The sequence below is a fragment of the Scyliorhinus torazame genome, chromosome 19 (genome assembly GCF_047496885.1).
Source record: "Scyliorhinus torazame isolate Kashiwa2021f chromosome 19, sScyTor2.1, whole genome shotgun sequence".
NCBI lineage: Eukaryota > Metazoa > Chordata > Chondrichthyes > Carcharhiniformes > Scyliorhinidae > Scyliorhinus > Scyliorhinus torazame.
Window position 1 is genome coordinate 24701831 of NC_092725.1, and position 24628 is coordinate 24726458.

Below are 24628 nucleotides of genomic sequence, written 5' to 3' on the forward strand. Positions count from 1 at the left end.
CTGCTGGACGCCGGAAATGCTCGGGCCAATTTCCGCCTTACACAGATCACCATTGATACAGGCTGGTCGATGTGTAAATATTGCTACTTTGAATACATAAATGAACTCCCCTGTTTCTCTTGTGCAATTTTATGTCACACCTGGGGTGCAGACAGACCCATCCAATAATGCAGCTCAGTGCTATACCCCCCACAACAGTGCTGCGCTCCCCCAATACTGACCGTCTGACAGTGCTGTGCTCCCTCAGTTCTGATCCTCCAACAGTGCGGCGCTCCCTCAGTTCTGATCCTCCAACGGTGCGGCACTCCCTCAGCACTGACCCTCTGACAGTGCGGCGCTCACTCAGTACTGTCCCTCTGACAGTGCGGCACTCCCTCAGCACTGACCCTCAGACAGTGCGGCGCTCCCTCAGTACTGACCCTCTGACAGTGCGGCGCTCCCTCAGCACTGACCCTCCGACAGTGCGGCGCTCCCTCAGTACTGACCCTCTGACAGTGCGGCGCTCCCTCAGTACTGACCCTCTGACAGTGCGGCGCTCCCTCAGTACTGACCCTCTGACAGTGCGGCACTCCCTCAGTACTGACCCTTTGACAGTGCGGCGCTCCCTCAGATCTGACCCTCTGAAAGTGCAGCACTCCCTCAGTACTGACCCTCCGACAGTGCGGCGCTTCCTCAACACTGTCCCCACGACAGTGCGGTGCTCCCTCAGCACTGACCCTCTGACCGTGTGGGGCTCCCTCAGCACTGACCCTCCGACAGTGCGGCGCTCCCTCAGCACTGACCCTCCGACAGTGCGGCGCTCCTTCAGTACTGACCCTCTGACAGTGTGGCACTCCCTCAGCACTGACCGTCCGACAGTGCGGCACTCCCTCAGCACTGACCCTCTGACAGTGCGGTACTCCCTCAGTACTGACCCTTTGACAGTGCGGCGCTCCCTCAGATCTGACCCTCTGAAAGTGCAGCACTCCCTCAGTACTGACCCTCCGACAGTGCGGCGCTTCCTCAACACTGTCCCCACGACAGTGCGGTGCTCCCTCAGCACTGACCCTCCGACAGTGCGGCGCTCCCTCAGCACTGACCCTGCGACAGTACGGCGCTCCCTCAGCATTGATGATCCGACAGTGCGGCGCTCCCTCAGTACTGCCCCTCTGACAGTGTGGGGCTCCCTCAGCGCTGACCCTCCGACAGTGCGGCGCTCCCTCAATACTGACCCTCCAACAGTGCGGCACTCCCTCAGCATTGATCCTCCAATTTTGTGACGCTCGCATCTCCTCATTTCAAGGATGTAGTCTATTGGCTGATATCTGCATTCTTACCTTCGTACCCTCTCCTTGCATCCTCTGTCTCTCACACTCTCTCTCACACTCTCTCTCACACTCTCTCTCACACTCTCTCTCTCACTCTCTCTCTCACTCTCTCTCATTCTCTCTCTCATTCTCTCTCTCGCTCTCTCTCGCTCTCTCGCTCTCTCTCGCTCTCCTTGCATCCTCTGTCTCTCACTCTCTATCTCTCACTCTCTCTCATTCTCTCTCTCGCCCTCTCTCGCCCTCTCTCGCCCTCTCTCGCCCTCTCGCGCCCTCTCTCGCCCTCTCTCACCCTCTCTCGCTCTCTCTCACCCTCTCTCGCTCTCTCTCACCCTCTCTCGCTCTCGCGCTCTCTGTCTCGCGCTCTCTGTCTCGCGCTCTCTGTCTCGCGCTCTCTGTCTCGCGCTCTCTGTCTCGCGCTCTCTGTCTCGCGCTCTCTGTCTCGCGCTCTCTGTCTCGCGCTCTCTGTCTCGCGCGCTCTCTGTCTCGCGCGCTCTCTGTCTCGCGCGCTCTCTGTCTCGCGCGCTCTCTGTCTCGCGCGCTCTCTGTCTCGCGCGCTCTCTGTCTCGCGCGCTCTCTGTCTCGCGCGCTCTCTGTCTCGCGCGCTCTCTGTCTCGCGCGCTCTCTGTCTCGCGCGCTCTCTGTCTCGCGCGCTCTCTGTCTCGCGCGCTCTCTGTCTCGCGCGCTCTCTGTCTCGCGCGCTCTCTGTCTCGCGCGCTCTCTGTCTCGCGCGCTCTCTGTCTCGCGCGCTCTCTGTCTCGCGCTCTCTCTGTCTCGCGCTCTCTCTGTCTCGCGCTCTCTCTGTCTCGCGCTCTCTCTGTCTCGCGCTCTCTCTGTCTCGCGCTCTCTCTGTCTCGCGCTCTCTCTGTCTCGCGCTCTCTCTGTCTCGCGCTCTCGCTGTCTCGCGCTCTCGCTGTCTCGCGCCCTCGCTGTCTCGCGCCCTCGCGCTCTCTGTCTCGCGCTCTCTCTGTCTCGCGCTCTCTCTTGTCTCGCGCTCTCTCTTGTCTCGCGCTCTCTCTTGTCTCGCGCTCTCTCTGTCTCGCGCTCTCTCTGTCTCGCGCTCTCTCTGTCTCGCGCTCTCTCTGTCTCGCGCTCTCTCTGTCTCGCGCTCTCTCTGTCTCGCGCTCTCTCTGTCTCGCGCTCTCTCTGTCTCGCGCTCTCTCTGTCTCGCGCTCTCTCTGTCTCGCGCTCTCTCTGTCTCGCGCTCTCTCTGTCTCGCGCTCTCTCTGTCTCGCGCTCTCTCTGTCTCGCGCTCTCTCTGTCTCGCGCTCTCTCTGTCTCGCGCTCTCTCTGTCTCGCGCTCTCTCTGTCTCGCGCTCTCTCTGTCTCGCGCTCTCTCTGTCTCGCGCTCTCTCTGTCTCGCGCTCTCTCTGTCTCGCGCTCTCTCTGTCTCGCGCTCTCTCTGTCTCGCGCTCTCTCTGTCTCGCGCTCTCTCTGTCTCGCGCTCTCTCTGTCTCGCGCTCTCTCTGTCTCGCGCTCTCTCTGTCTCGCGCTCTCTCTGTCTCGCGCTCTCTCTGTCTCGCGCTCTCTCTGTCTCGCGCTCTCTCTGTCTCGCGCTCTCTCTGTCTCGCGCTCTCTCTGTCTCGCGCTCTCGCGCTCTCTCTGTCTCGCGCTCTCTCTGTCTCGCGCTCTCTCTGTCTCGCGCTCTCTCGCTCTCTCTGTCTCGCGCGCTCTCTGTCTCGCGCGCTCTCTCGCGCTCGCTCTCGCGCTCGCTCTCGCGCTCGCTCTCGCGCTCGCTCTCGCTCTCGCTCCCTGTCTCGCTCCCTGTCTCGCTCCCTGTCTCGCTCCCTGTCTCGCTCCCTGTCTCGCTCCCTGTCTCGCTCCCTGTCTCGCTCTCGCTCTCGCGCTCGCTCTCGCGCTCTCTCTCGCGCTCTCTCTCGCGCTCTCTCTCGCGCTCGCTCTCGCGCTCGCTCTCGCGCTCTCTCTCTCGCGCTCTCTCTCGCGCTCTCTCTCGCGCTCTCTCTCGCGCTCTCTCTCGCTCTCTGTCTCGCTCTCTGTCTCGCTCTCTGTCTCGCTCTCTGTCTCGCTCTCTGTCTCGCTCTCTGTCTCGCTCTCGCTCTCGCTCTCTCTCTCGCGCTCTCTCTCGCGCTCTCTCTCGCTCGCGCTCTCTCTCGCGCTCTCTCTCGCGCTCTCTCTCGCGCTCTCGCTCGCGCTCTCTCTCGCGCTCTCTCTCGCGCTCTCTCTCGCGCTCTCTCTCGCGCTCTCTCTCGCGCTCTCTCTCGCGTCTCTCTCGCGCTCTCTCTCGCGCTCTCTCTCGCGCTCTCTCTCGCGCTCTCTCTCGCGCTCTCTCTCGCGCTCTCTCTCGCGCTCTCTCTCGCGCTCTCTCTCGCGCTCTCTCTCGCGCTCTCTCTCGCGCTCTCTCTCGCGCTCTCTCTCGCGCTCCCTCGCGCTCTCTCTCGCTCTCACTCTCTCACGCGCTCTCTCGCTCTCTCGCTCGCTCTCTCTCTCGCGCGCTCTCTCGCGCGCTCTCTCGCGCTCTCTCTCGCGCTCTCTCTCGCGCTCTCTCTCGCGCTCTCTCTCGCGCTCTCGCACTCGCTCTCGCACTCGCTCGCTCTCTCTATCGCGCTCTCGCTCGCTCTCTCACTCTCTCTCTCTCGCTCTCTCGCTCTCTCTCTCGCTCTCTCTCTCGCTCTCTCTCGCGCTCTCTCTCTCGCGCTCTCTCTCTCGCGCTCTCTCTCGCGCTCTCTCTCGCTCTCTCTCTCGCTCTCTCTCTCGCTCTCTGTCTCGCTCTCTGTCTCGCTCTCTGTCTCGCTCTCTGTCTCGCTCTCTGTCTCGCTCTCTGTCTCGCTCTCTGTCTCGCTCTCTGTCTCGCTCTCTGTCTCGCTCTCTGTCTCGCTCTCTGTCTCGCTCTCTGTCTCGCTCTCTGTCTCGCTCTCTGTCTCGCTCTCGCTCTCGCGCTCTCTCTCGCGCTCTCTCTCGCGCTCTCTCTCGCGCTCTCTCTCGCGCTCTCTCTCGCGCTCTCTCTCGCGCTCTCTCTCGCGCTCTCTCTCGCGCTCTCTCTCGCGCTCTCTCTCGCGCTCTCTCTCGCGCTCTCTCTCGCGCTCGCACTCGCTCGCTCTCTCTATCGCGCTCTCGCTCGCTCTCTCTCTCTCTCACTCTCGCGCTCTCTCTCGCTCTCTCTCTCGCTCTCTCTCTCGCTCTCTCTCTCGCTCTCTCTCTCGCTCTCTCTCTCGCGCTCTCTCTCGCTCTCTCTCTCGCGCTCTCTCTCGCGCTCTCTCTCGCGCTCTCTCTCGCGCTCTCTCTCGCGCTCTCTCTCGCGCTCTCTCTCGCGCTCTCTCTCGCGCTCTCTCTCGCGCTCTCTCTCGCGCTCGCACTCGCTCGCTCTCTCTATCGCGCTCTCGCTCGCTCTCTCTCTCTCTCACTCTCGCGCTCTCTCTCGCGCTCTCTCTCGCTCTCTCTCTCGCTCTCTCTCTCGCTCTCTCTCTCGCTCTCTCTCTCGCTCTCTCTCTCGCGCTCTCTCTCGCGCTCTCTCTCGCGCTCTCTCTCGCGCTCTCTCTCGCGCTCTCTCTCGCGCTCTCTCTCGCGCTCTCTCTCGCGCTCTCTCTCGCGCTCTCTCTCGCGCTCTCTCTCGCGCTCTCTCTCGCTCTCTCTCTCGCTCTCTCTCTCGCTCTCTCTCTCGCGCTCTCTCTCGCGCTCTCTCTCGCGCTCTCTCTCGCGCTCTCTCTCGCGCTCTCTCTCGCGCTCTCTCTCGCGCTCTCTCTCGCGCTCTCTCTCGCGCTCTCTCTCGCGCTCTCTCTCGCGCTCTCTCTCGCGCTCTCTCTCGCGCTCTCTCTCGCGCTCTCTCTCGCGCTCTCTCTCGCGCTCTCTCTCGCGCTCTCTCTCGCGCTCTCTCTCGCGCTCCCTCTCGCGCTCCCTCTCGCGCTCCCTCTCGCGCTCCCTCTCGCGCTCCCTCTCGCGCTCCCTTTCGCGCTCCCTTTCGCGCTCCCTCTCGCGCTCCCTCTCGCGCTCCCTCTCGCGCTCCCTCTCGCTCTCGCGCTCCCTCTCGCTCTCGCGCTCCCTCTCGCTCTCGCGCTCCCTCTCGCTCTCGCGCTCTCTCTCGCTCTCGCGCTCGCTCTGGCGCTCCATCTCGCTCTCGCGCTCGCTCTCGCGCTCGCGCTCTCGCACTCTCTCTCTCTCTCTCTCTCTCTCGCTCTCGCTCTCTCGCTCGCTCTCTCGCTCTCTCTCTCGCGCTCTCTCTCGCGCTCTCTCTCGCGCTATCTCTCGCGCTCTCTCTCGCGCTCTCTCTCGCGCTCTCTCTCGCGCTCGCTCTCGCGCTCGCTCTCGCGCTCTGTCTCGCTCTCTGTCTCGCTCTCTGTCTCGCTCTCTGTCTCGCTCTCTGTCTCGCTCTCTGTCTCGCTCTCTGTCTCGCTCTCTGTCTCGCTCTCTGTCTCGCTCTCTGTCTCGCTCTCTGTCTCGCTCTCTGTCTCGCTCTCTGTCTCGCTCTCTGTCTCGCTCTCTGTCTCGCTCTCTGTCTCGCTCTCTGTCTCGCTCCCTGTCTCGCTCCCTGTCTCGCTCCCTGTCTCGCTCCCTGTCTCGCTCCCTGTCTCGCTCCCTGTCTCGCTCCCTGTCTCGCTCCCTGTCTCGCTCCCTGTCTCGCTCCCTGTCTCGCTCCCTGTCTCGCTCCCTGTCTCGCTCCCTGTCTCGCTCCCTGTCTCGCTCCCTGTCTCGCTCCCTGTCTCGCTCCCTGTCTCGCTCCCTGTCTCGCTCCCTGTCTCGCTCCCTGTCTCGCTCCCTGTCTCGCTCCCTGTCTCGCTCCCTGTCTCGCTCCCTGTCTCGCTCCCTGTCTCGCTCCCTGTCTCGCTCCCTGTCTCGCTCCCTGTCTCGCTCTCTCTCGCGCTTTCTCTCGCGCTCTCTCTCGCGCTCTCTCTCGCGCGCTCTCTCTCGCGCTCTCTCTCGCGCTCTCTCTCGCGCTCTCTCTCGCGCTCTCTCTCGCGCTCTCTCTCGCGCTCTCTCTCGCGCTCTCTCTCGCGCTCTCTCTCGCGCTCTCTCTCGCGCTCTCTCTCGCTCTCTGTCTCGCTCTCTGTCTCGCTCTCTGTCTCGCTCTCTGTCTCGCTCTCTGTCTCGCTCTCTGTCTCGCTCTCTGTCTCGCTCTCTGTCTCGCTCTCTGTCTCGCTCTCTGTCTCGCTCTCTGTCTCGCTCTCGCTCTCGCTCTCTCGCTCTCGCTCTCTCTCTCGCGCTCTCTCTCGCGCTCTCTCTCGCGCTCTCTCTCGCGCTCTCTCTCTCACGCTCTCTCTCTCTCGCGCTCTCTCGCGCTCTCTCGCGCTCTCTCGCGCTCTCTCGCGCTCTCTCGCGCTCTCTCGCGCTCTCTCGCGCTCTCTCGCGCTCTCTCTCGCGCTCTCTCTCGCGCTCTCTCTCGCTCTCGCTCTCTCTCTCGCTCTCTCTCTCGCTCTCTCTCGCTCTCTCTCTCGCTCTCTCTCTCGCTCTCTCTCTCTCGCGCTCTCTCGCGCGCTCTCTCGCGCGCTCTCTCGCGCGCTCTCTCTCGCGCTCTCTCTCGCGCTCTCTCTCGCGCTCTCTCTCGCGCTCTCTCTCGCGCTCTCTCTCGCGCTCTCTCTCGCGCTCTCTCTCGCGCTCTCTCTCGCGCTCTCTCTCGCGCTCTCTCTCGCGCTCTCTCTCGCGCTCTCTCTCGCGCTCGCGCTCGCTCTCGCTCGCGCTCGCTCTCGCTCGCGCTCTCTCTCGCTCGCGCTCTCGCTCGCTCTCTCTATCGCGCTCTCGCTCGCTCTCTCACTCTCTCTCGCTCTCTCTCTCGCTCTCTCGCTCTCTCGCTCTCTCTCTCGCTCGCTCTCTCTCTCGCGCTCTCTCTCGCGCTCTCTCTCGCGCTCTCTCTCGCGCTCTCTCTCGCGCTCTCTCTCGCGCTCTCTCTCGCGCTCTCTCTCGCGCTCTCTCTCGCGCTCGCTCTCGCGCTCGCTCTCGCGCTCTCTCTCGCGCTCTCTCTCGCGCTCTCTCTCGCGCTCTCTCTCGCGCTCGCTCTCGCGCTCGCTCTCGCGCTCGCTCTCGCGCTCGCTCTCGCGCTCGCTCTCGCGCTCGCTCTCGCGCTCTCTCTCGCTCTCGCACTCGCTCGCTCTCTCTCTCACACTCTCGCGCTCTCTCGCTCTCTCGCTCTCTCTCTCGCTCTCTCGCTCTCTCGCTCGCTCTCTCGCGCTCTCTCGCGCTCTCTCTCGCGCTCTCTCTCGCGCTCTCTCTCGCGCTCTCTCGCACTCTCTCTCGCGCTCTCTCGCACTCTCTCTCTCGCTCTCTCTCTCGCTCTCTGTCTCGCTCTCTGTCTCGCTCTCTGTCTCGCTCTCTCTCGCGCTCTCTCTCGCGCTCTCTCTCGCGCTCTCTCTCGCGCTCTCTCTCGCGCTCTCTCTCGCGCTCTCTCTCGCGCTCTCTCTCGCGCTCTCTCTCGCGCTCTCTCTCGCGCTCTCTCTCGCGCTCTCTCTCGCGCTCTCTCTCGCGCTCTCTCTCGCGCTCTCTCTCGCGCTCTCTCTCGCGCTCTCTCTCGCGCTCTCTCTCGCGCTCTCTCTCGCGCTCGCTCTCGCGCTCGCTCTCGCGCTCGCTCTCGCGCTCGCTCTCGCGCTCGCTCTCGCGCTCGCTCTCGCGCTCGCTCTCGCGCTCGCTCTCGCGCTCGCGCTCTCTCTCGCGCTCTCTCTCGCGCTCTCTCTCGCGCTCTCTCTCGCGCTCCCTCTCGCGATCCCTCTCGCGATCCCTCTCGCGATCCCTCTCGCGCTCCCTCTCGCGCTCGCTCTCGCGCTCGCTCTCGCGCTCGCTCTCGCGCTCGCTCTCGCTCTCTCTCTCGCGCTCCCTCTCGCGCTCCCTCTCGCGCTCCCTCTCGCGCTCCCTCTCGCGCTCCCTCTCGCGCTCCCTCTCGCGCTCCCTCTCGCGCTCCCTCTCGCGCTCCCTCTCGCGCTCCCTCTCGCGCTCCCTCTCGCGCTCCCTCTCGCGCTCCCTCTCGCGCTCCCTCTCGCGCTCGCTATCGCGCTCGCTATCGCGCTCTCGCTTGCTCTCTCACTCTCTCTCCATCTCTCTCTCTCTCGCTCTCTCGCTCTCTCGCTCTCTCGCTCTCGCTCTCTCGCTCTCGCTCTCTCGCTCTCGCTCTCTCGCTCTCGCTCTCTCGCGCTCTCTCTCGCGCTCTCTCTCGCGCTCTCTCTCGCGCTCTCTCTCGCGCTCTCTCTCGCGCTCTCTCTCGCGCTCTCTCTCGCGCTCTCTCTCGCGCTCTCTCTCGCGCTCTCTCTCGCGCTCTCTCTCGCGCTCTCTCTCGCGCTCTCGCGCTCTCTCTCGCGCTCTCGCTCGCTCTCGCGCTCTCTCTCGCTCTCTCTCTCACACTCTCGCGCTCTCTCTCGCGCTCTCTCTCGCGCTCTCTCTCGCGCTCTCTCTCGCGCTCTCTCTCGCGCTCTCTCTCGCGCTCTCTCTCGCGCTCTCTCTCGCGCTCTCTCTCGCGCTCTCTCTCGCGCTCTCTCTCGCGCTCTCTCTCGCGCTCTCTCTCGCGCTCTCTCTCGCGCTCTCTCTCGCGCTCTCTCTCGCGCTCTCTCTCGCGCTCTCTCTCGCGCTCTCTCTCGCGCTCTCTCTCGCGCTCTCTCTCGCGCTCTCTCTCGCGCTCTCTCTCGCGCTCTCTCTCGCGCTCTCTCTCGCTCTCGCGCTCGCTCTCGCGCTCTCTCTCGCGCTCTCTCTCGCGCTCTCTCTCGCGCTCTCTCTCGCGCTCTCTCTCGCGCTCTCTCTCGCGCTCTCTCGCGCTTTCTCTCGCGCTCTCTCGCGCTCTCTCGCGCTCGCACTCGCTCGCTCTCGCGCTCGCTCGCTCTCTCTATCGCGCTCTCGCTCGCTCTCTCTCTCTCGCTCTCTCGCTCTCGCTCTCTCGCGCTCTCTCTCGCGCTCTCTCTCGCTCTCGCGCTCTCTCTCGCTCTCGCGCTCGCTCTCGCGCTCGCTCTCGCGCTCGCTCTCGCGCTCGCTCTCGCGCTCGCTCTCGCGCTCTCTCTCGCGCTCTCTCTCGCGCTCTCTCTCGCGCTCTCTCTCGCGCTCTCTCTCACACTCTCTCTCACACTCTCTCTCACTCTCTCTCACTCTCTCTCACTCTCTCTCACTCTCACTCTCTCTCACTCTCTCTCACACTCTCTCTCACACTCTCTCTCACACTCTCTCACACTCTCTCACTCTCTCTCACTCTCTCTCACTCTCTCTCACTCTCTCTCACTCTCTCTCACTCTCTCTCACTCTCTCTCACTCTCTCTCACTCTCTCTCACTCTCTCTCACTCTCTCTCACTCTCTCTCACTCTCTCACACTCTCTCACACACTCTCTCACACTCTCTCACTCTCCCTCACTCTCTCTCACACTCTCTCACTCTCTCTCACTCTCTCTCACTCTCTCTCACTCTCTCTCACTCTCTCTCACTCTCTCTCACTCTCTCTCACTCTCTCACACTCTCTCACACTCTCTCACACTCTCTCACACTCTCTCACACTCTCTCACACTCTCACACACTCTCACACACTCTCACACACTCTCACACACTCTCACACACTCTCATCATCTCTCTCTCACTCTCACTCTCCTCTCTCTCTCCCTCCTGTAGCTGTCAGCACCGTGTTTGCTCACAAGGAGAACACCGCCGTCCAGGGCATCGGGGCCTCACGTGACCACTGGAACCGGCTACACCAGACGCCTCCGTCCTTCCCCACCCCTCCCCCTGCGTGGCCGAGGCCGGGCGAGGGTGAGCGGGAACGGGGAGGACTCCTGGACAAGGAAGCAGACTCGGACAAGCGTGATATCCCCTTCATCAAAGAGGAGAAGGAGAGGTGAGCGGTCACCATTTGTTGTGGAATTCTCTCGGTAGATGCATATTTCTTTCACGCAGTTGTTCCTGGCAAGTTGTTCAGTTATTGCCTATCCCTCATTGCCCCTTGAAGCAAGTGTCTCGCTCGGGCCATTTCAGAGTGGCAGTTAAATAGTCAGCCACATTGTTTGTGCGTCTGGAATCAGCTGTGGCCCAGACAGAGTACATCCGGAAGATTTCCCTCTCCCTTCAGGGCCACTGGTGAACCCAATGGGCTTTTACGACAATTGATAAAGGCTTTGTGGTCCCTATCAAAGCGACACTCTTTATCTTTGAGATTTGTTTTTAACCGAGTATTGTTGACGAAAGCAAAACGTGATGCAGAAGAATTTGGTCTTGCCTTCATCGGGGCAGTTTGACAAGCATACCAAATCTCGAAGGGGACAGCGTTCAGTCAACCTCCCTGATTTGAATCCCAACAAAGCTAAGCAGTTAATTGTTCCCCGAAGCATTCTCATGGCGACACCTCTCGCAATCATACTCCCCCTTGCCAGAATCACCTTGACGTTCTCACGGAGTACAAATAGTTGTTTGAGATTTGGTATTCTTGGGAATCTCTCTGCAATGACTGCAAGCCTCTGGAACATGTTTTTTCCCAGCAATATTCAAATCCTATACCACCATGTGTAGATTTTTAATCAATTTATTCTAATGAAGGGACTGAATTTTTAAACACCACAGCTGGTCTACAGGGATTTGAAACCCTGTCCCCAGAGTATTAGCCTGTGCCGTTGGATTGCTAGTCCATTGACATAAGCACTATCCTCCGGCCCCATTGTCTTGTGAATATTATGGGAACGGGGAGGGCAGTGCGATGTCGGACATGAGGGATTAAAGAGTGGTTAGGGGAGGCGGGACTAGGGGGAGGCTCACAGTGGGGGGGGGGGAGGTGAGTTTCCGAGTGGGGGGGGAGAAAGGGGGTTTCGGAGTGGGGGGGAGTTTTGTGTGGGGGGGAGGGGGGTTTTGGAGTGGGGGGGGTGAGGGGAGTTTCCGAGTGTGGGGAGGAGAATTTCCGAGTGTGGGGAGGAGAATTTCCGAGTGTGGGGAGGAGAATTTCCGAGTGTGGGGAGGAGAATTTCCGAGTGTGGGGAGGAGAATTTCCGAGTGTGGGGAGGAGAATTTCCGAGTGTGGGGAGGAGAATTTCCGAGTGTGGGGGAGGGGAATTTCCGAGTGGGGGGAAGGGAGTTTCCGAGTTGGGGGGGGGGGGAGAGGGGAGTTTCCGAGTGGGGGGGGAGGAGAGTGCCTGGAAGGGGGGGGGGGGGGAGAGTGGTGGGGGAGGGGAAGGATTTGGAGGTGGGGAGGGGGGAGGAGTGGGAGGGGGTTCAGAGTGGGGAGGGTTTGGAGTTGGGGGGGGGGGGAAGGGTTTGGAGTGGGCTTCGGAGTGGGGGGGGGGGTATGGTGGGAGAGGGAGGGGGTTTCGGAGTGGGGGGGTACGGTGGGAGGGGGGAGGGGGTTTCGGAGAGGGGAGGGGTTCGGAGTGGGCGGAGGGGGGATTTGGGGAGGGGAGGGGTGTTCGGACAGGGGGGGTACAACAGTAGCGTGTGGTGCACCTCTGCTCATACGTCACAAGGTGAGGGGGGTTGTCCCAGGGTTGAGGGATTGAAGAATGGTGCTGTGTGGGGAGGTGTCTGCTTGTCCCTCTGACCATCAGTTGTGATAGCCAGTCAGAGAGATGGAGGGTGCAAAGTCTTGGTTGGAGTCCCGCTCTCTTTTCTCCCCCCCCCCACCCCCCGCTCTTAGCCATACCCTTTTCCATACCTCCCCCCATTAACTGGGTGCTTCTGTTCTCTTCAGGGAAGCTGTCTACAGTCGTCACACGATCCGCATGTCTCCAGCAAACCAGAAAAACGGCAGCCTTGCACCGGAGAGGGACGAGGAGAGGGGTCGGCCCAGGAGCAGCAGCGAGCCGCGGGGAGCTGCCCGGGAGCGGGCTGAACCCCCCAGGGACCACTTCAAACAGGAGCACCGAGGCCGGGAGTTCCAGCTGCCAGTCGCTGAAGATAGCCGGCATGCTGCCAAGAGGCCGGGGGAGGAGACTGGAAAGGGCACCGGTGTGATGGGCAGGGAGCCCTCCCCGTACTCCCGCCTACCCGCTACCTCCGAGGGCCCCCAAACCCAGCCTCCTCCGCGAGCTGGCCAAGAGGCACGAGGTGAAGGTGAAGGAAGAAAGGAAGGAGGAACACGACCTGATGGCAGGGGGGGTGGCACCGCCGGGATTTGAGTCAACCGCCCAGCTCCAGCGAGCCCACGTCCCCGGGGGTGCGGCGCACACCCTGCATGCACTGCACTCACTGCCAGTGCCTCTCGCCGTGATCGGGCAAGTGAATGGCCTGGGCGTGCTAGAGAGGAACCGTGTGCTGGCCGGCCCCTTCCTGGGGGGTTGGGCACCACGGGATGGCGTCCAGTGCCGGTGGCGAGCGGCTGCCGCACTACGGCTGGGACCCCTTCCGCGACTCGTGGCGGGAGGCATGCAGGGGGCCAGAGGTGCCGTCGATCCACCAGCGCTACCCCGTGCCCCAACACCAGCCGCAGCCCCGCTTCTACGAGCCCGAGCGGGCATACCGGGAGCGCCAGCTGCTCCGCGAATTTGTCCCCGAGGGCCTGCTGGCCGAGACACGCCGCGAGCAGGAAGCGGCGGGCCTCCTGGAGGAGCAACTGTTGCTGCGCGAGGAGTACGACCACCGGGCCCGGCTGCTCAGCTTCCTGGGATCCCCACACCCACCCCACCACCCTTACCCCCGCGTCAGCCCCTCCCTGGTGCACCAGAGCGGCCTGCTCAGTAAGACACCGCCCATGGCCACCCTGGGGGCCCCACCGCCCCTCATCTCATCCACCGGCGTCCGGCCAGGGTCCCCTGCCACACGTGCCACCCCCCTCTCGGCCAACGAGCTCCGGGACCTCTCCGCCTACAGTCACAAGGACCGAGACTCCAGATGATGAATGGGGAGAGAAGCGGCCAGAGTTTTAACAGCAACACAAACCGGGAAGACACAGACTGTGCGGCCACCCCTCCCGTGCATTTAATGCGCGTGGAAAACTCTCAACTTTTTTTTTTAAAACAGATGGTTTTCAGAGAAAAAGAAAACGTGTAAATATTTATATTATATAACCAGTGCGATACATTGGCTTTCGGGGCAAGTGATGGCAACATTTTTTTGTACATTTTTTCAAAAGGTTTGGGGACGTGATTTTAAGCGATGCAATTTGATTTCCTTCTCTGGACTCCCTTTCGTCCACTACCTCGCCCCCACCCACTCCTCCTCCTTCCTCCCTCCCCATGATCCCCCCCCCCCCCCGCCGCCTCCCCATACAGTTTTTACTGTAATCTTTTTTTTAAAAACGGTATCTACATTGTAAAGGAGAGCTTTCTGAATCGTACATGATGGAGGAGTCGATGTAGCTGAATTATAACGGCTTTGACAACAAACGGATCCTGAGTGCTTCACGCTCTTGCGAGGCGAGTCTCCACGCACCATCCCACCCCCTGTCCAGCGGCACGCGCACCACGGCAGCACAAGGTGGAAGAGGAGGATGACAGCGAAATGGCCTCCCCCCCCCCCCCCCCCCCCTCCGTAAGCTGACCCCACACGGCGCGAGCGGTAGTCAGGGCAGTGAGCGCTGGAAGGGGAGGCGTGGAGAGCTGGACAAGGGAGGAAGGCGTGATGGGAGGGGACGAGATGTGAGCGGGCTGGCGTGCAACAGGAACACCTGCAGGCAGCAGATAGGCTGGATGAAAGCAAATTCCTGCGGATGCTTAGGCTGGATGAAAGCAAATTCCTGCGGATGCTGGAATCTGAAACCAAAGAGAAAATGCTGGAAAATCTCAGCAGGCCTGGCAGAATCTGTAGGGAGAGAAAAGAGCTAACGTTTCGAATCCAGGTGACCCTTATTCAAAGCTCTTTTCTCTCCCCACATATGCTGCCTGTTCTGCTGAGACTTTCCAGCATTTTCTCAGATGGGCCGGATGGTCTGTTTCGCGGCTCTGAATGCCAGGTCAGACGGGCTGAATGGTCATTTCACCAGGCTGGAGAAACAGGGACATAGGAGCAGACAGGGGACGACCCCCATTACTCCCCCAGGGTGTCCCAAGCATCGTCTGCACTAACTCTGAGGGGGCTGAAAACTCCTCCGACAGTGCGGCGCTCCGTCAGCAATGACCCTCCGACAGTGCGGCGCTCCGTCAGCAATGACCCTCCAACAGTGCGGCGCTCCGTCAGCAATGACCCTCCGACAGTGCGGCGCTCCGTCAGCAATGACCCTCTGACAGTGCGGCGCTCCGTCAGCAATGACCCTCTGACAGTGCAGCGCTCCGTCAGCAATGACCCTCCGACAGTGCGCACTCAGTCAGCAATGACCCTCCGACAGTGCGGCGTTCCCTCAGCACTGACCCTCCAACAGTGTGGCCCTCCCTCAGCAATGACCCTCCGAGTGCGGCGCTCTCTCAGCACTGACCGTCCGACAGTGCGGCGCTCTCTCAGCACTGACCGTCCGACAGTGCGGCGCTCTCCTCAGCATTGACCCTCCGACAGTGCAGCGCTCCCTGAACTCTGACAGTACGGCGCTCCCTCAGAGCTGACCCTCCTACAGTGCGGTTCGGTAAGAAATGACTGGAAAGGATAAACCCCGGGAGGAGATATGTGAGGCAGCAGTTATATTTGGTTGGTGGGGAGAGGCGAGCGGATTGGGCTAAGTCCGGACACTGGGGACATGCAGTAAAATATTTGTGGCTCTATTCGGGCAGGACAATGGGAATGGACCAATCAGTGTTGCTTTGAGGCAGCGTGCTACAACGGAAACCACTCTCAGCCCTCATCCCAAAGGTGGGAAGAGTTCAAAAGTGAGGGATTTGGTCAAACACTGTTGAGGCGCCCGTTTCCCACATCCGGGTACCACAGTCTCAGCAGGCAGCCGTGATCTGGGAGGTACCCAGGGTGCAACAGAATGGTCCCAGGCCAGGAGAGACTTCAGCCCCAGATTCTCCCAGGAGTAGAGAAGACAAAGAGGACATTTATTCAAAATCGGAATGGGTTTTGCTGGAGTAATTATGGAGAAATAAGTTTCCACTCACTGGAATGTCAGGACAACACAGATTGAAATGAATTGGCCAATGAACAGGCTTGTGGTTGTGTTGGGGATTGCCCTGCCGGAGGTCGAGAGGGGAGGCTGGTTCCATCGTAACATTCAAGAGGAAGGTGATAAATTTGCAGGGTTGGGGGTAGAGCAGGGTTGTGAAATAAAGTGGTCAGCTCTCTTTCGAGGGGGCGGCACAGGTGAGATGGGCTGAATGGTGTCCTTCGTGGCTGTGGCGTTGGTTGGCTCTGATCCAGCAATGATTACAGGATGGACAATTGCAGGTGGAGCCCCCTGAACGGACTGAGCTTGGAGGACGTGAAACACTGAACAAGAGGACAGAGGTAAGATCTACATGTGTGCAGCCTCAACTCCCAGATGAGAGGCAGCAAAGTCCCACATGAAAGTCTTTGCTATTGAAAAGTGAGGCGACCATGAGAAATGTATGACCTGTATTTGGGTAGCACCTTTCAGGATGTTCCTCTGTGCTCCTGCAACCAATCAGGTTTCATCACTCGTAGGATGCTTGGCAACCAGTTCGCACAGGCAAGCTCCCACGAAGAGTCCTGCGCTAATCACTGTTTGTAGGCCACATTATGTAAGAATTATCTTTAATGCCCACCCGAGAGGGCAGACCAGATCCAGGCTTTATTTTTTTTCCAAATAAGGGCAATTTAGTGTGGCCTATCCACCACGTCTTTGGGTTGTGAGGATGAGACCCGCGCAGGCACGGGGAGAATGTTCAAACACCACACGGACAGTAACCTGGTGCCATGAGGCAGCAGTGCAAACCACCATGCCGCCCTCATGGTTTAGAATCTCGACAGAAAGATGACTCCGTGCGACGCTCCCTCTGTACTGACCCTCCTACAGTGCGGCGCTCCTCAGCACTGACCCTCCGACAGTGCGGCGCTCCCTCTGTACTGACCCTCCTACAGTGCGGCGCTCCTCAGCACTGACCCTCCTACAGTGCGGGCGCTCCCTCTGTACTGGCCCTCCTACAGTGTGGCGCTCCTCAGTACTGACCTTCCAACAGTGTGGCACTCCCTCAGTACTGCTCCTTGGAGACTACAGCAATCCCTCAAAAATGATCCTCTGACAGTGCGACGCTCCCTGAACCCTGACACCGTAGCTGCCTCAACACTGATTGACAGTGCGGCGCTCCTTCAGTACTGACCCTCCCTCCGACTGCGGCGCTGCCTCAGAACAGACCTTCTGACAGTGCGGCACTCCTTCAGTACTGACCCTCCGATAGTGCGGCGCTCCCTCAGTACTGACCCTCCGACAGTGCGGCACTCCCTCAGTACTGACCCTCTGACAATGCGGCGCTCCCTCAGTACTGACCCTCCGACAGTGCAGCGCTCCCTCAGTACTGCTCCTCGGAGACTACGGCACTCCCTCAACAATGATCCTCCGACAGTGCGGCGCTCCCTGAACACTGACCTCACCCCCCCGACAGTGTGGCCCTCTCTCAGTGCTGAACCTCTGCGGCGCTCCCTCAGCACTGACCATTTGTTTAATTTGCAAATTAATTTTTGCCATTTCCAATGATTCAAACTCTATCTCAGGCAACTTTAAACGCTTAACCACTGCCATAATTACCTCATCTTTTCACATTTTGTCAGGTAATGTTAACTGCAATGTTTTTGCCAAATCTAACAGTTTGCTTTTAGTCTCTGTCTGTAAGGTACTGCGTGTGACAGTCTCCTCCCCCCAAAACATCTAAGCCTCTGAAAGAGCCATTGTCCACAACACACTCCCCACTTAAACTGGAATACCACACCTGGAAAGCAACCACAATATGCTCACCCCTCACTGTCTTTAAGTTCACTAAGCCAATCCAATAGATAGACTTTTATCCCCCTCGAGCCCCCAATTGTTATGGGCCAGGGTTTAGAGAACCCCAAAGTGTATCATGGAGTTCACCTGACCGCAACTTTTAATAGATTGTGCCATGGGGAGCACACGGCTCATTCTACACGTGTGGTACAGCAGAAAATGGACCAGTGGTTTTTAAAACAAAACCATGTTTATTCGATGAACTCGTTAACCTTTTGAAAACAAACATTGAACATCTTAGCAACCAGTAAATCACCCCCCAAAGAATTCAACACGAAGTAACCTGTATGCTGTCCTTTTAACATCCAAAAACTTAACAAACCTCTAAACTGGAGCACATTCGGGTTTACATTCAATACTGAAATCATTTATAATTCTGAATTCACCAAATGATTAAGATAGTCTTTGGATGGCAGACTTCAGATTCAGCTCCCTGAAAAACACAGACACACCCAAGCTCTTCTCAAACTGAAACTTTTTTTTTTGAAGCAGAAGTAGAGCTCAGCCCCACCCACACTCTGACATCACTCCAGTAACATGAGCAGCTCCATTTCTTAAAGGTACACTTCTTAAACACCCATTTCTTTTTTTTAAAATATATTTTATTAAAATTTTTCAAACAAAAATTTTTCCGTTTTTACAACTCAACAAGGTACATTAACTGGTAAATAACATTATTTAAATAATATAGTGAACTAACAACAACAACTTTTTTTAAAAAAAGAAGAAAAAACAAATAGCAAAAACACAAAATAGTGCTCCCCCCCACCTGGGTTGCTGCTGCTGCCATTTCTATCTTTTCATTATCGTTCCGCAAGATAGTCAAGGAACGGTTGCCACCGCCTGGAGAACCCCTGAGCCGATACACTCAACGCAAATTTTATTCGTTCCAATCTTATGAACCCTGCCATGTCATTTATCCAGGCCTCCACGCCTGGGGGTTTCGCTTCCTTCCACATGAGTAGAATCCATTGCCGGGCTACTAGGGACGCAAAGGCCAAAATATCGGCCTCTTTCGCCTCCTGCACTCCCGGCTCTTCCACAACCCCAAATATAGCTAACCCCCAGCCTGGCTTGACCCAGGCCTCCACCACCTTTGAAATTACCCTTGCCATGCCCCCCCCCCCCCCCCCCCCCCCCAGAACTCATGCAGTGCCGGACACGACCAGAACATGTGTGAGTGGTTCGCCGAGCTTCCCGAGCACCTCCCACACCTGTCCTCCACCCCGAAAAACCTGCTCAGTCTTGCTCCCGTTAGGGCAGCACGGTAGCATAGTGGTTAGCACAATTGCTTCACAGCTCCAGGGTCCCAGGTTCGATTCCGGCTTGGGTCACTGTCTGTGCGAAGTCTGCACATCCTCCCCATGTGTGTGTGGGTTTCCTCCGGGTGCTCCGGTTTCCTCCCACAGTCCAAAGATGTGCATGTTAGGTGGGTTGGCCATGATAAATTGCCCTTAGTGTCCAAAAATTGTCCTTAGTGTTGGGTGGGGTTACTGGGTTATGGGGATAGACTGGAGGTGTTGACCTTGGGTAGGGTGCTCTTTCCAAGAGCCGGTGCAGACTCGATGGGCCGAATGGCCTCCTTCTGCACTGTAAATTCAATGATAAATATGTGCTCTATGTAGAACCTTAAATTGAATCAGGCTAAGCCTGGCACACGAGGGCGAGGAATTTACCCGACTGAGGGCATCAGCCCATAGCCCCTCCTCAATCTCTTCCCCCAGCTCCTCTTCCCATTTTCCCTTCAGCTCCTCTATCATCGCCTCCCCCTCGTCCCTCATCTCCCGGTATATTTCGGACACTGCCCTCTCCGACCCATACCCCAGAAATCACTCTATCTTGGATCCCCTGTGTCGGGAGCTGCGGAAATTCCCTCACCTGTTGCCTCGCAAATGCCCTCACTTGCATATACCGGAAGGCGTTCCCCGGGGGCAACTTATATTTTTCTTCTAGCGCTCCCAGACTTGCAAACGTCCCGTCTATAAACAGGTCCCTCAGCTTCCTAATTCCTGCTCGTTGCCAACACTGGAACCCCCCATCCATCCTCCCTGGGACAAACCTGTGGTTATTCCTTATCGGGGACCACACCAAGGCACCCATCACTCCTCTGTGTCGCCTCCACTGCCCCCAGATCCTCAAGGTTACCACCACCACTGGGTTTGTGGTGTACCTTTTCGGGGAGAACGGCAGCGGCGCCGTCACCAACGCTTTTAGGCTCGTTCCCTTACAGGACGCCATCTCCAGCTTCTTCCACGCTGCTCCCTCTTCCTCCCTCATCCACTTACAGACCATCGACACATTGGCGGCCCAGTAGTAGTCGCTCAAACTCGGCAGCGCCAGTCCCCCTCTGTCCCTACTACGCTGCAGGAACCCCGTCTTTACTCTCGGGGTCTTTCCTGACCCCACAAAGCTCGTAATGCTCCTGTCTATTTTTTTTAAAAAGGCCTTTGTGATCAGAATGGGGAGGCACTGAAACACAAAAAGAAACCTCGGGAGGACCACCATTTTAACTGCCTGCACTCTGCCCGCCAGCGATAGCGGCACCATATCCCACCTCTTAAAGTCATCCTCCATCTGCTCCACCAGTCGCGTCAGGTTAAGTCTATGCAGGGTTCCCCAGTTCCTGGCCACCTGGATCCCCAGGTATCGGAAGTTCCTTTCCACTCTCCTCAGCGGCACAGCATCTATCCCCCTTCCCTGTTCCCCGGGGTGCATTACAAAAAGCTCGCTCTTCCCCATATTTAGTTTGTATCCCGAGAACTCTCCAAACTCCCTAAGTATCTGCATTACTTCTGGCATCCCCTCTACCGGGTCCGCAACGTATAGCAGTAGATCATCTGCGTAGAGCGACACTCGGTGCTCCTCTCCCCCTCTAAGCACCCCCCTCCACTTCTTAGAATCCCTCAGCGCTGTGGCCAGTGGTTCAATTGCCAACGCGAACAGTAACGGGGACAGGGGACATCCTTGTCTTGTACCCCTATGTAGCCGAAAATACCCCGATCTTTGCCGGTTTGTGACTACGCTTGCCACCGGGGCCCCATATAAGAGTCTGACCCATCTAATAAACCCCTCACCGAACCCAAACCTCTTCACCTCCCACAGATAGTCCCACTCCACCCTATCGAATGCCTTCTCTGCATCCATCGCCACCACTATCTCTGCCTCCCCCTCCGGTGGGGACGTCATCATCACCCCCAGCAACCTTCGTACATTAACATTTCAGTTGTCTCCCCTTTACAAACCCTGTCTGGTCGTCATGCACCACCCCTGGGATGCAATCCTCTATCCTTGTCGCCATCACTTTTGCCAGCAGTTTGGCATCGACATTTAGGAGTGAGATAGGCCTGTATGACCCGCATTGCAGCGGGTCTTTATCTCACTTCAGGATTAGCGATATCGTCGCCTCCGACATTGCCGGGGGTAGCATCCCCCTTTCCTTAGCCTCATTAATGGTTCTCGCCAAGAGCGGGGCCAACAGATCCATATACTTACTGTAGAATTCCACCGGAAACCTGTCTGGTCCTGGGGCCTTCCCTGCCTGCATGTTCCCCAGTCCTTTAGTCACCTCATCCACCTCGATTGGCGCCCCCAGACCTGCCACCTCCTGCCCCTTCACCTTTGGGAACCTTAGCTGGTCCGGAAAGTGTAACATTCCTTCTTTTCCCCCGGGGGTTGGGACTTGTATAGCCTCTCATAAAAGGTCTTGAACACCTCGTTCACTTTCCCTGCTCTCTGCTCCATATTTCCTGTTTCGTCCCTAACTCCCCCGATCTCTCTCGCCGCCATCCTCTTCCGAAGTTGGTGGGCCAACTGCCGGCTCGCCTTTTTCCCCATACTCGTATTGCATCCCCTGTGCCTTCCTCCACTGTGCCTCTGCCTTTCCCGTGGTCAGCAGGTCAAACTCCGTCTGTAGTCTTCGTCTTTCTCTGTATAGCCCTTCGTCCGGGGCCTCCGCATATTTTTTATCCACCCTCAAAATCTCCCCCACTAATCTCTCTCTTTCTTTGCCCTCTTGTTTCCCCTTGTGGGCTCTGATGGAGATCAGCTCTCCTCTAACCACCGCCTTCAGCGCTTCCATTACTACCCCCACCTGAACCTCCCCATCGTCGTTGACCTCCAGGTATCGCTCAATACACCCCCGCACCCTTCCGCAGACCCCCTCGTCTGCCAGTAGTCCCATATCTAGTCGCCAGAGTGGGCGCTGCTCCCTTTCCTCTCCTCGTTCCAAAACCACCCAATGCGGGGCGTGGTCTGAAACGGTAATGGCCGAGTACTCCGTTCCTGCCACTTTCGGGATCAGTGCCCTTCCCAAAACGAAAAAGTCTATCTGGGAGTATACCTTATGGACGTGGGAGAAGAAAGAACTCTTTAGCCATCGGCCTGGCGAATCTCCACGGATCCACTCTTCCCCCCCGCCCCCCCCCCCCCATTTGTTCCATAAATCCCTTCAGCACCTTGGCCGCTGCCGGCCTTCTCCCGGTCCTGGATCTGGACCGGTCTACCCCTGGATCCAGTACTGTATTAAAATACCCCCAAATTACCAAGCTTCCCACCTCCAGGTCCGGGATACGTCCCAGCATTCGCTTCATGAATCCCGTGTCATCCCAGTTCGGGGCATATACATTCACCAGCACAACCGCCTCTCCCTGCAGTCTGCCACTCGCCATCACATATCTGCCCCCACTGTCCACCACTATATTCTTAGCCTTGAATGATACACGTTTCCCCACCAATATTGCCACCCCTCTGTTTTTTGCGTCCAACCCTGAGTGGAATACTTGTCCCACCCATCCTTTTCTTAATCTAACCTGATCCGCCACCTTCAGGTGCGTCTCCTGGAGCATGACTACGTCCGCCTTCAGTCTCTTTAAGTGCGCAAACACCCGTGCCCTCTTAATCGGCCCATTTAAGCCTCTCACATTCCACGTGATCAGCCGGATTGGGGGGCCATTCAACCCCCCCCCCCCCCCCCTCGTCGACTAGCCATACCCTTTTTTAGGCCATCTCCTCATCCAGGTCCCGCGCACCCGTCTGTCCCCAGGCAGCGCCTTCCCGCCCCGATCACCTCATCTCTTACCAGCTCCCCCTTGCCCTCAGCAGCAGCAACCCAGTTAATCCTCCCCCCGCTAGATCCCCCTCTAGCTTGGTTACTCCCCCCATATTGCTTCCGGAAGTCAGCTAACTCTGGCTGACCTCGGCTTCCCCCTTTCACTCTTTGACCTCCCTGCGTGTGAGGCTCCCTTCCTTCCTGCGCCCGTTTTCCCGCTATAATTTCCATAGCGCGGGAAAATACCCGCGCTTTCCTCTCGGCCCCGCCCCCTATGGCGCAGTTCCCTCATTCCCCTTCCCTGTCCCTTTTTCCACCGGCGCCCACGTTTCTTCGTGTGTCCCCCCATTGGGGGGAGAGAAATTCCCCGTCCAACATTGCTGTACAATAGCCCTCCCCTTTCCTCACTTTACATTCCTGTATCACCACCTCGCTGCTTCTCTCCAAACACCAAACTCTCAAATCTAGTCCAGTTTCTCTTCTTGGATGAATGTCCATGCCTCATCCGCCGTCTCGAAGTAGTGGTGCTTGCCCTGATGCGTGACCCACAATCGCGCCGGCTGCAGCATCCCAAATTTTATTTTCTTCCTATGGAGCACCGCCTTGGCCCGGTTAAAGCTCGCCCTCCTTCTCGCCACCTCCGCACTCCAGTCCTGATACACCCGTATCACCGCATTCTCCCATTTGCTACTCTGTGCCTTCTTGGCCCAGCTCAGGACCATCTCTCTGTCCATGTAGCGATGGAACTTCACCACTATTGCTCTTGGTGTTTCACCTGCCTTTGGTCTTCTCACGAGGACCCGGTACGCTCCCTCCACTTCCAGGGGGCCCGTTGGGGGCCTCAGCTCCCATTAGCGTGTGGAGCATCGTGCTCACATAAGCCCCAACATCAGCTCCCTCTGCTCCTTCGGGGAGACCTAGAATCCGTAGGTTTTTCCTCCTCGAGCTGTTCTCCAGGGCTTCCAATCTTTCTATGCACCTCTTGTGTAGTGCCTTGTGTGTCTCCGTTTTTACCACCAGGCCCTGTATCTCATCTTCATTCTCGGCTGCCTTTGCCTTCACTCCACGGAGCTCCATCGCCTGGACCTTTTGTGTTTCCTTCAGTCCCTCGATTGCCAGTAGCATCGGCGCCAGCACCTCTGTCTTAAGCTCCTCCACACACCGTCGGAGAAACTCCTTTTGGTCCGGGCCCCATGTCGTCTGGGCTCCATCCGTCACCATCTTGCTTCTCCCTTCTCTTCTCTGCCGCTGCTCCAAAGGATCCTTCGCAATCTGGCCACCACCGCCGCTCCTTTCCATACACACCCGGGGGGATTCCTTCCTTCGTCACCCCACACTGGGTTAGGTCGGAAAAAAAATTCCGTTGGGGCTCCCGATAAGAGCCCAAAAGTCCGTTCGAACGGGAGCTGCCGAAACGTGCGGCTGAGCAGTGCATCGCCGCAACCGGAAGTCAAAAACACCCATTTCTTAAAGGGTACTCTCACGTGACAACTGACCCTCGGAGAGTGCAGCTCTCCCTTAGCACTGACACCCCGCCGACAGTGCAGCCCTCTCTCAGTACTGCTCCTCGGAGACTACGGCGCTCACTGAACACTGACAGTGCGGTGCTCCCTCAGGACTGACCCTTGGAGAGTGCGCCGCTCCCTCAGTACTGACCCTCCGACAGTGCGGCGCTCCCTCAGTACTGACCCTCTGACAGTGCGGCACTCCCTCAGTACTGACTCTCCGACAGTGCAGTGCTCCCTCAGTACTGACCCTCTGACAGTGCGGCACTCCCTCAGTACTGACCCTCTGACAGTGCGGCACTCCCTCATCACTGACCCTCTGACAGTGCGGCGCTCCCTCAGTACTGACCCTCCGACAGTGCGGCACTCGCTCAGTATTGCTCCTCGGAGACTAAGGCGCTCCCTCAACAATGATCCTCCGATAGTGCGGCGCTCCCTGAACCCTGACACTGCGGTGCTGCATCAACACTGACAGTGCGGCCCTCCCTCAGGACTTGCCCTCGGAGAGTGCGACGCTCCTTCAATACTGACTCTCCCTCCGACTGCGGTGCTGCATCAACACTAACAATGTGGTGCTCTCAGTACTGAACATCCGACAGTGCGGCGCTCCCTCAGCACTGACCTCACTCCCCCCAAACAGTGCAGCGATCTCTCTGTGCGAGGCTCCCTCAGCACTCACCCTCGGACTGTGCAGTGCTCCCTCAGCACTCGCCCTCGGACTGTGTGGTGCTCCCTCAGCACTCACCCTCGGACTGTGCTGTGCTCCCTAACACTGACCCTCCGACAGTGCACCACTCCCTCAGCACTGATGCCCGGACAGTGTGCCACTCCCTCAGCATTAACCCTCGGACAGTGCGCCGCTCCCTCAGAACTGACCCTCCGACAGTGCGGCACTCCCTGAGCATTAACCCTCGGACAGTGCGCCGCTCCCTCAGTACTGACCCTCGGACAGTGCGCCGCCCCCTCAGTACTGACCCTCGGACAGTGCGCCGCTCCCTCAGCACTGACCCTCGGACAGTACGCCGCTCCCTCAGCACTGACCCTCGGACAGTGCGCCGCTCCCTCAGCACTGACCCTCGA

General features: G+C 58.8%; 1 protein-coding gene across 1 annotated transcript in view; it reads left to right on the forward strand.

The window, feature by feature from the left end:
* Positions 1-13514, forward strand: part of LOC140396644 (autism susceptibility gene 2 protein homolog) — a 31405-nt gene extending 17891 nt beyond the window's left edge. The window contains 4 exon segments of the mRNA XM_072485439.1: positions 9826-10048; positions 11882-12194; positions 12196-12462; positions 12464-13514. Coding sequence (XP_072341540.1) covers positions 9826-10048; positions 11882-12194; positions 12196-12462; positions 12464-13024 — 1364 coding nt within the window. The 3' untranslated portion in view covers positions 13025-13514.
* Positions 13515-24628: the final 11114 nt, after the last annotated feature.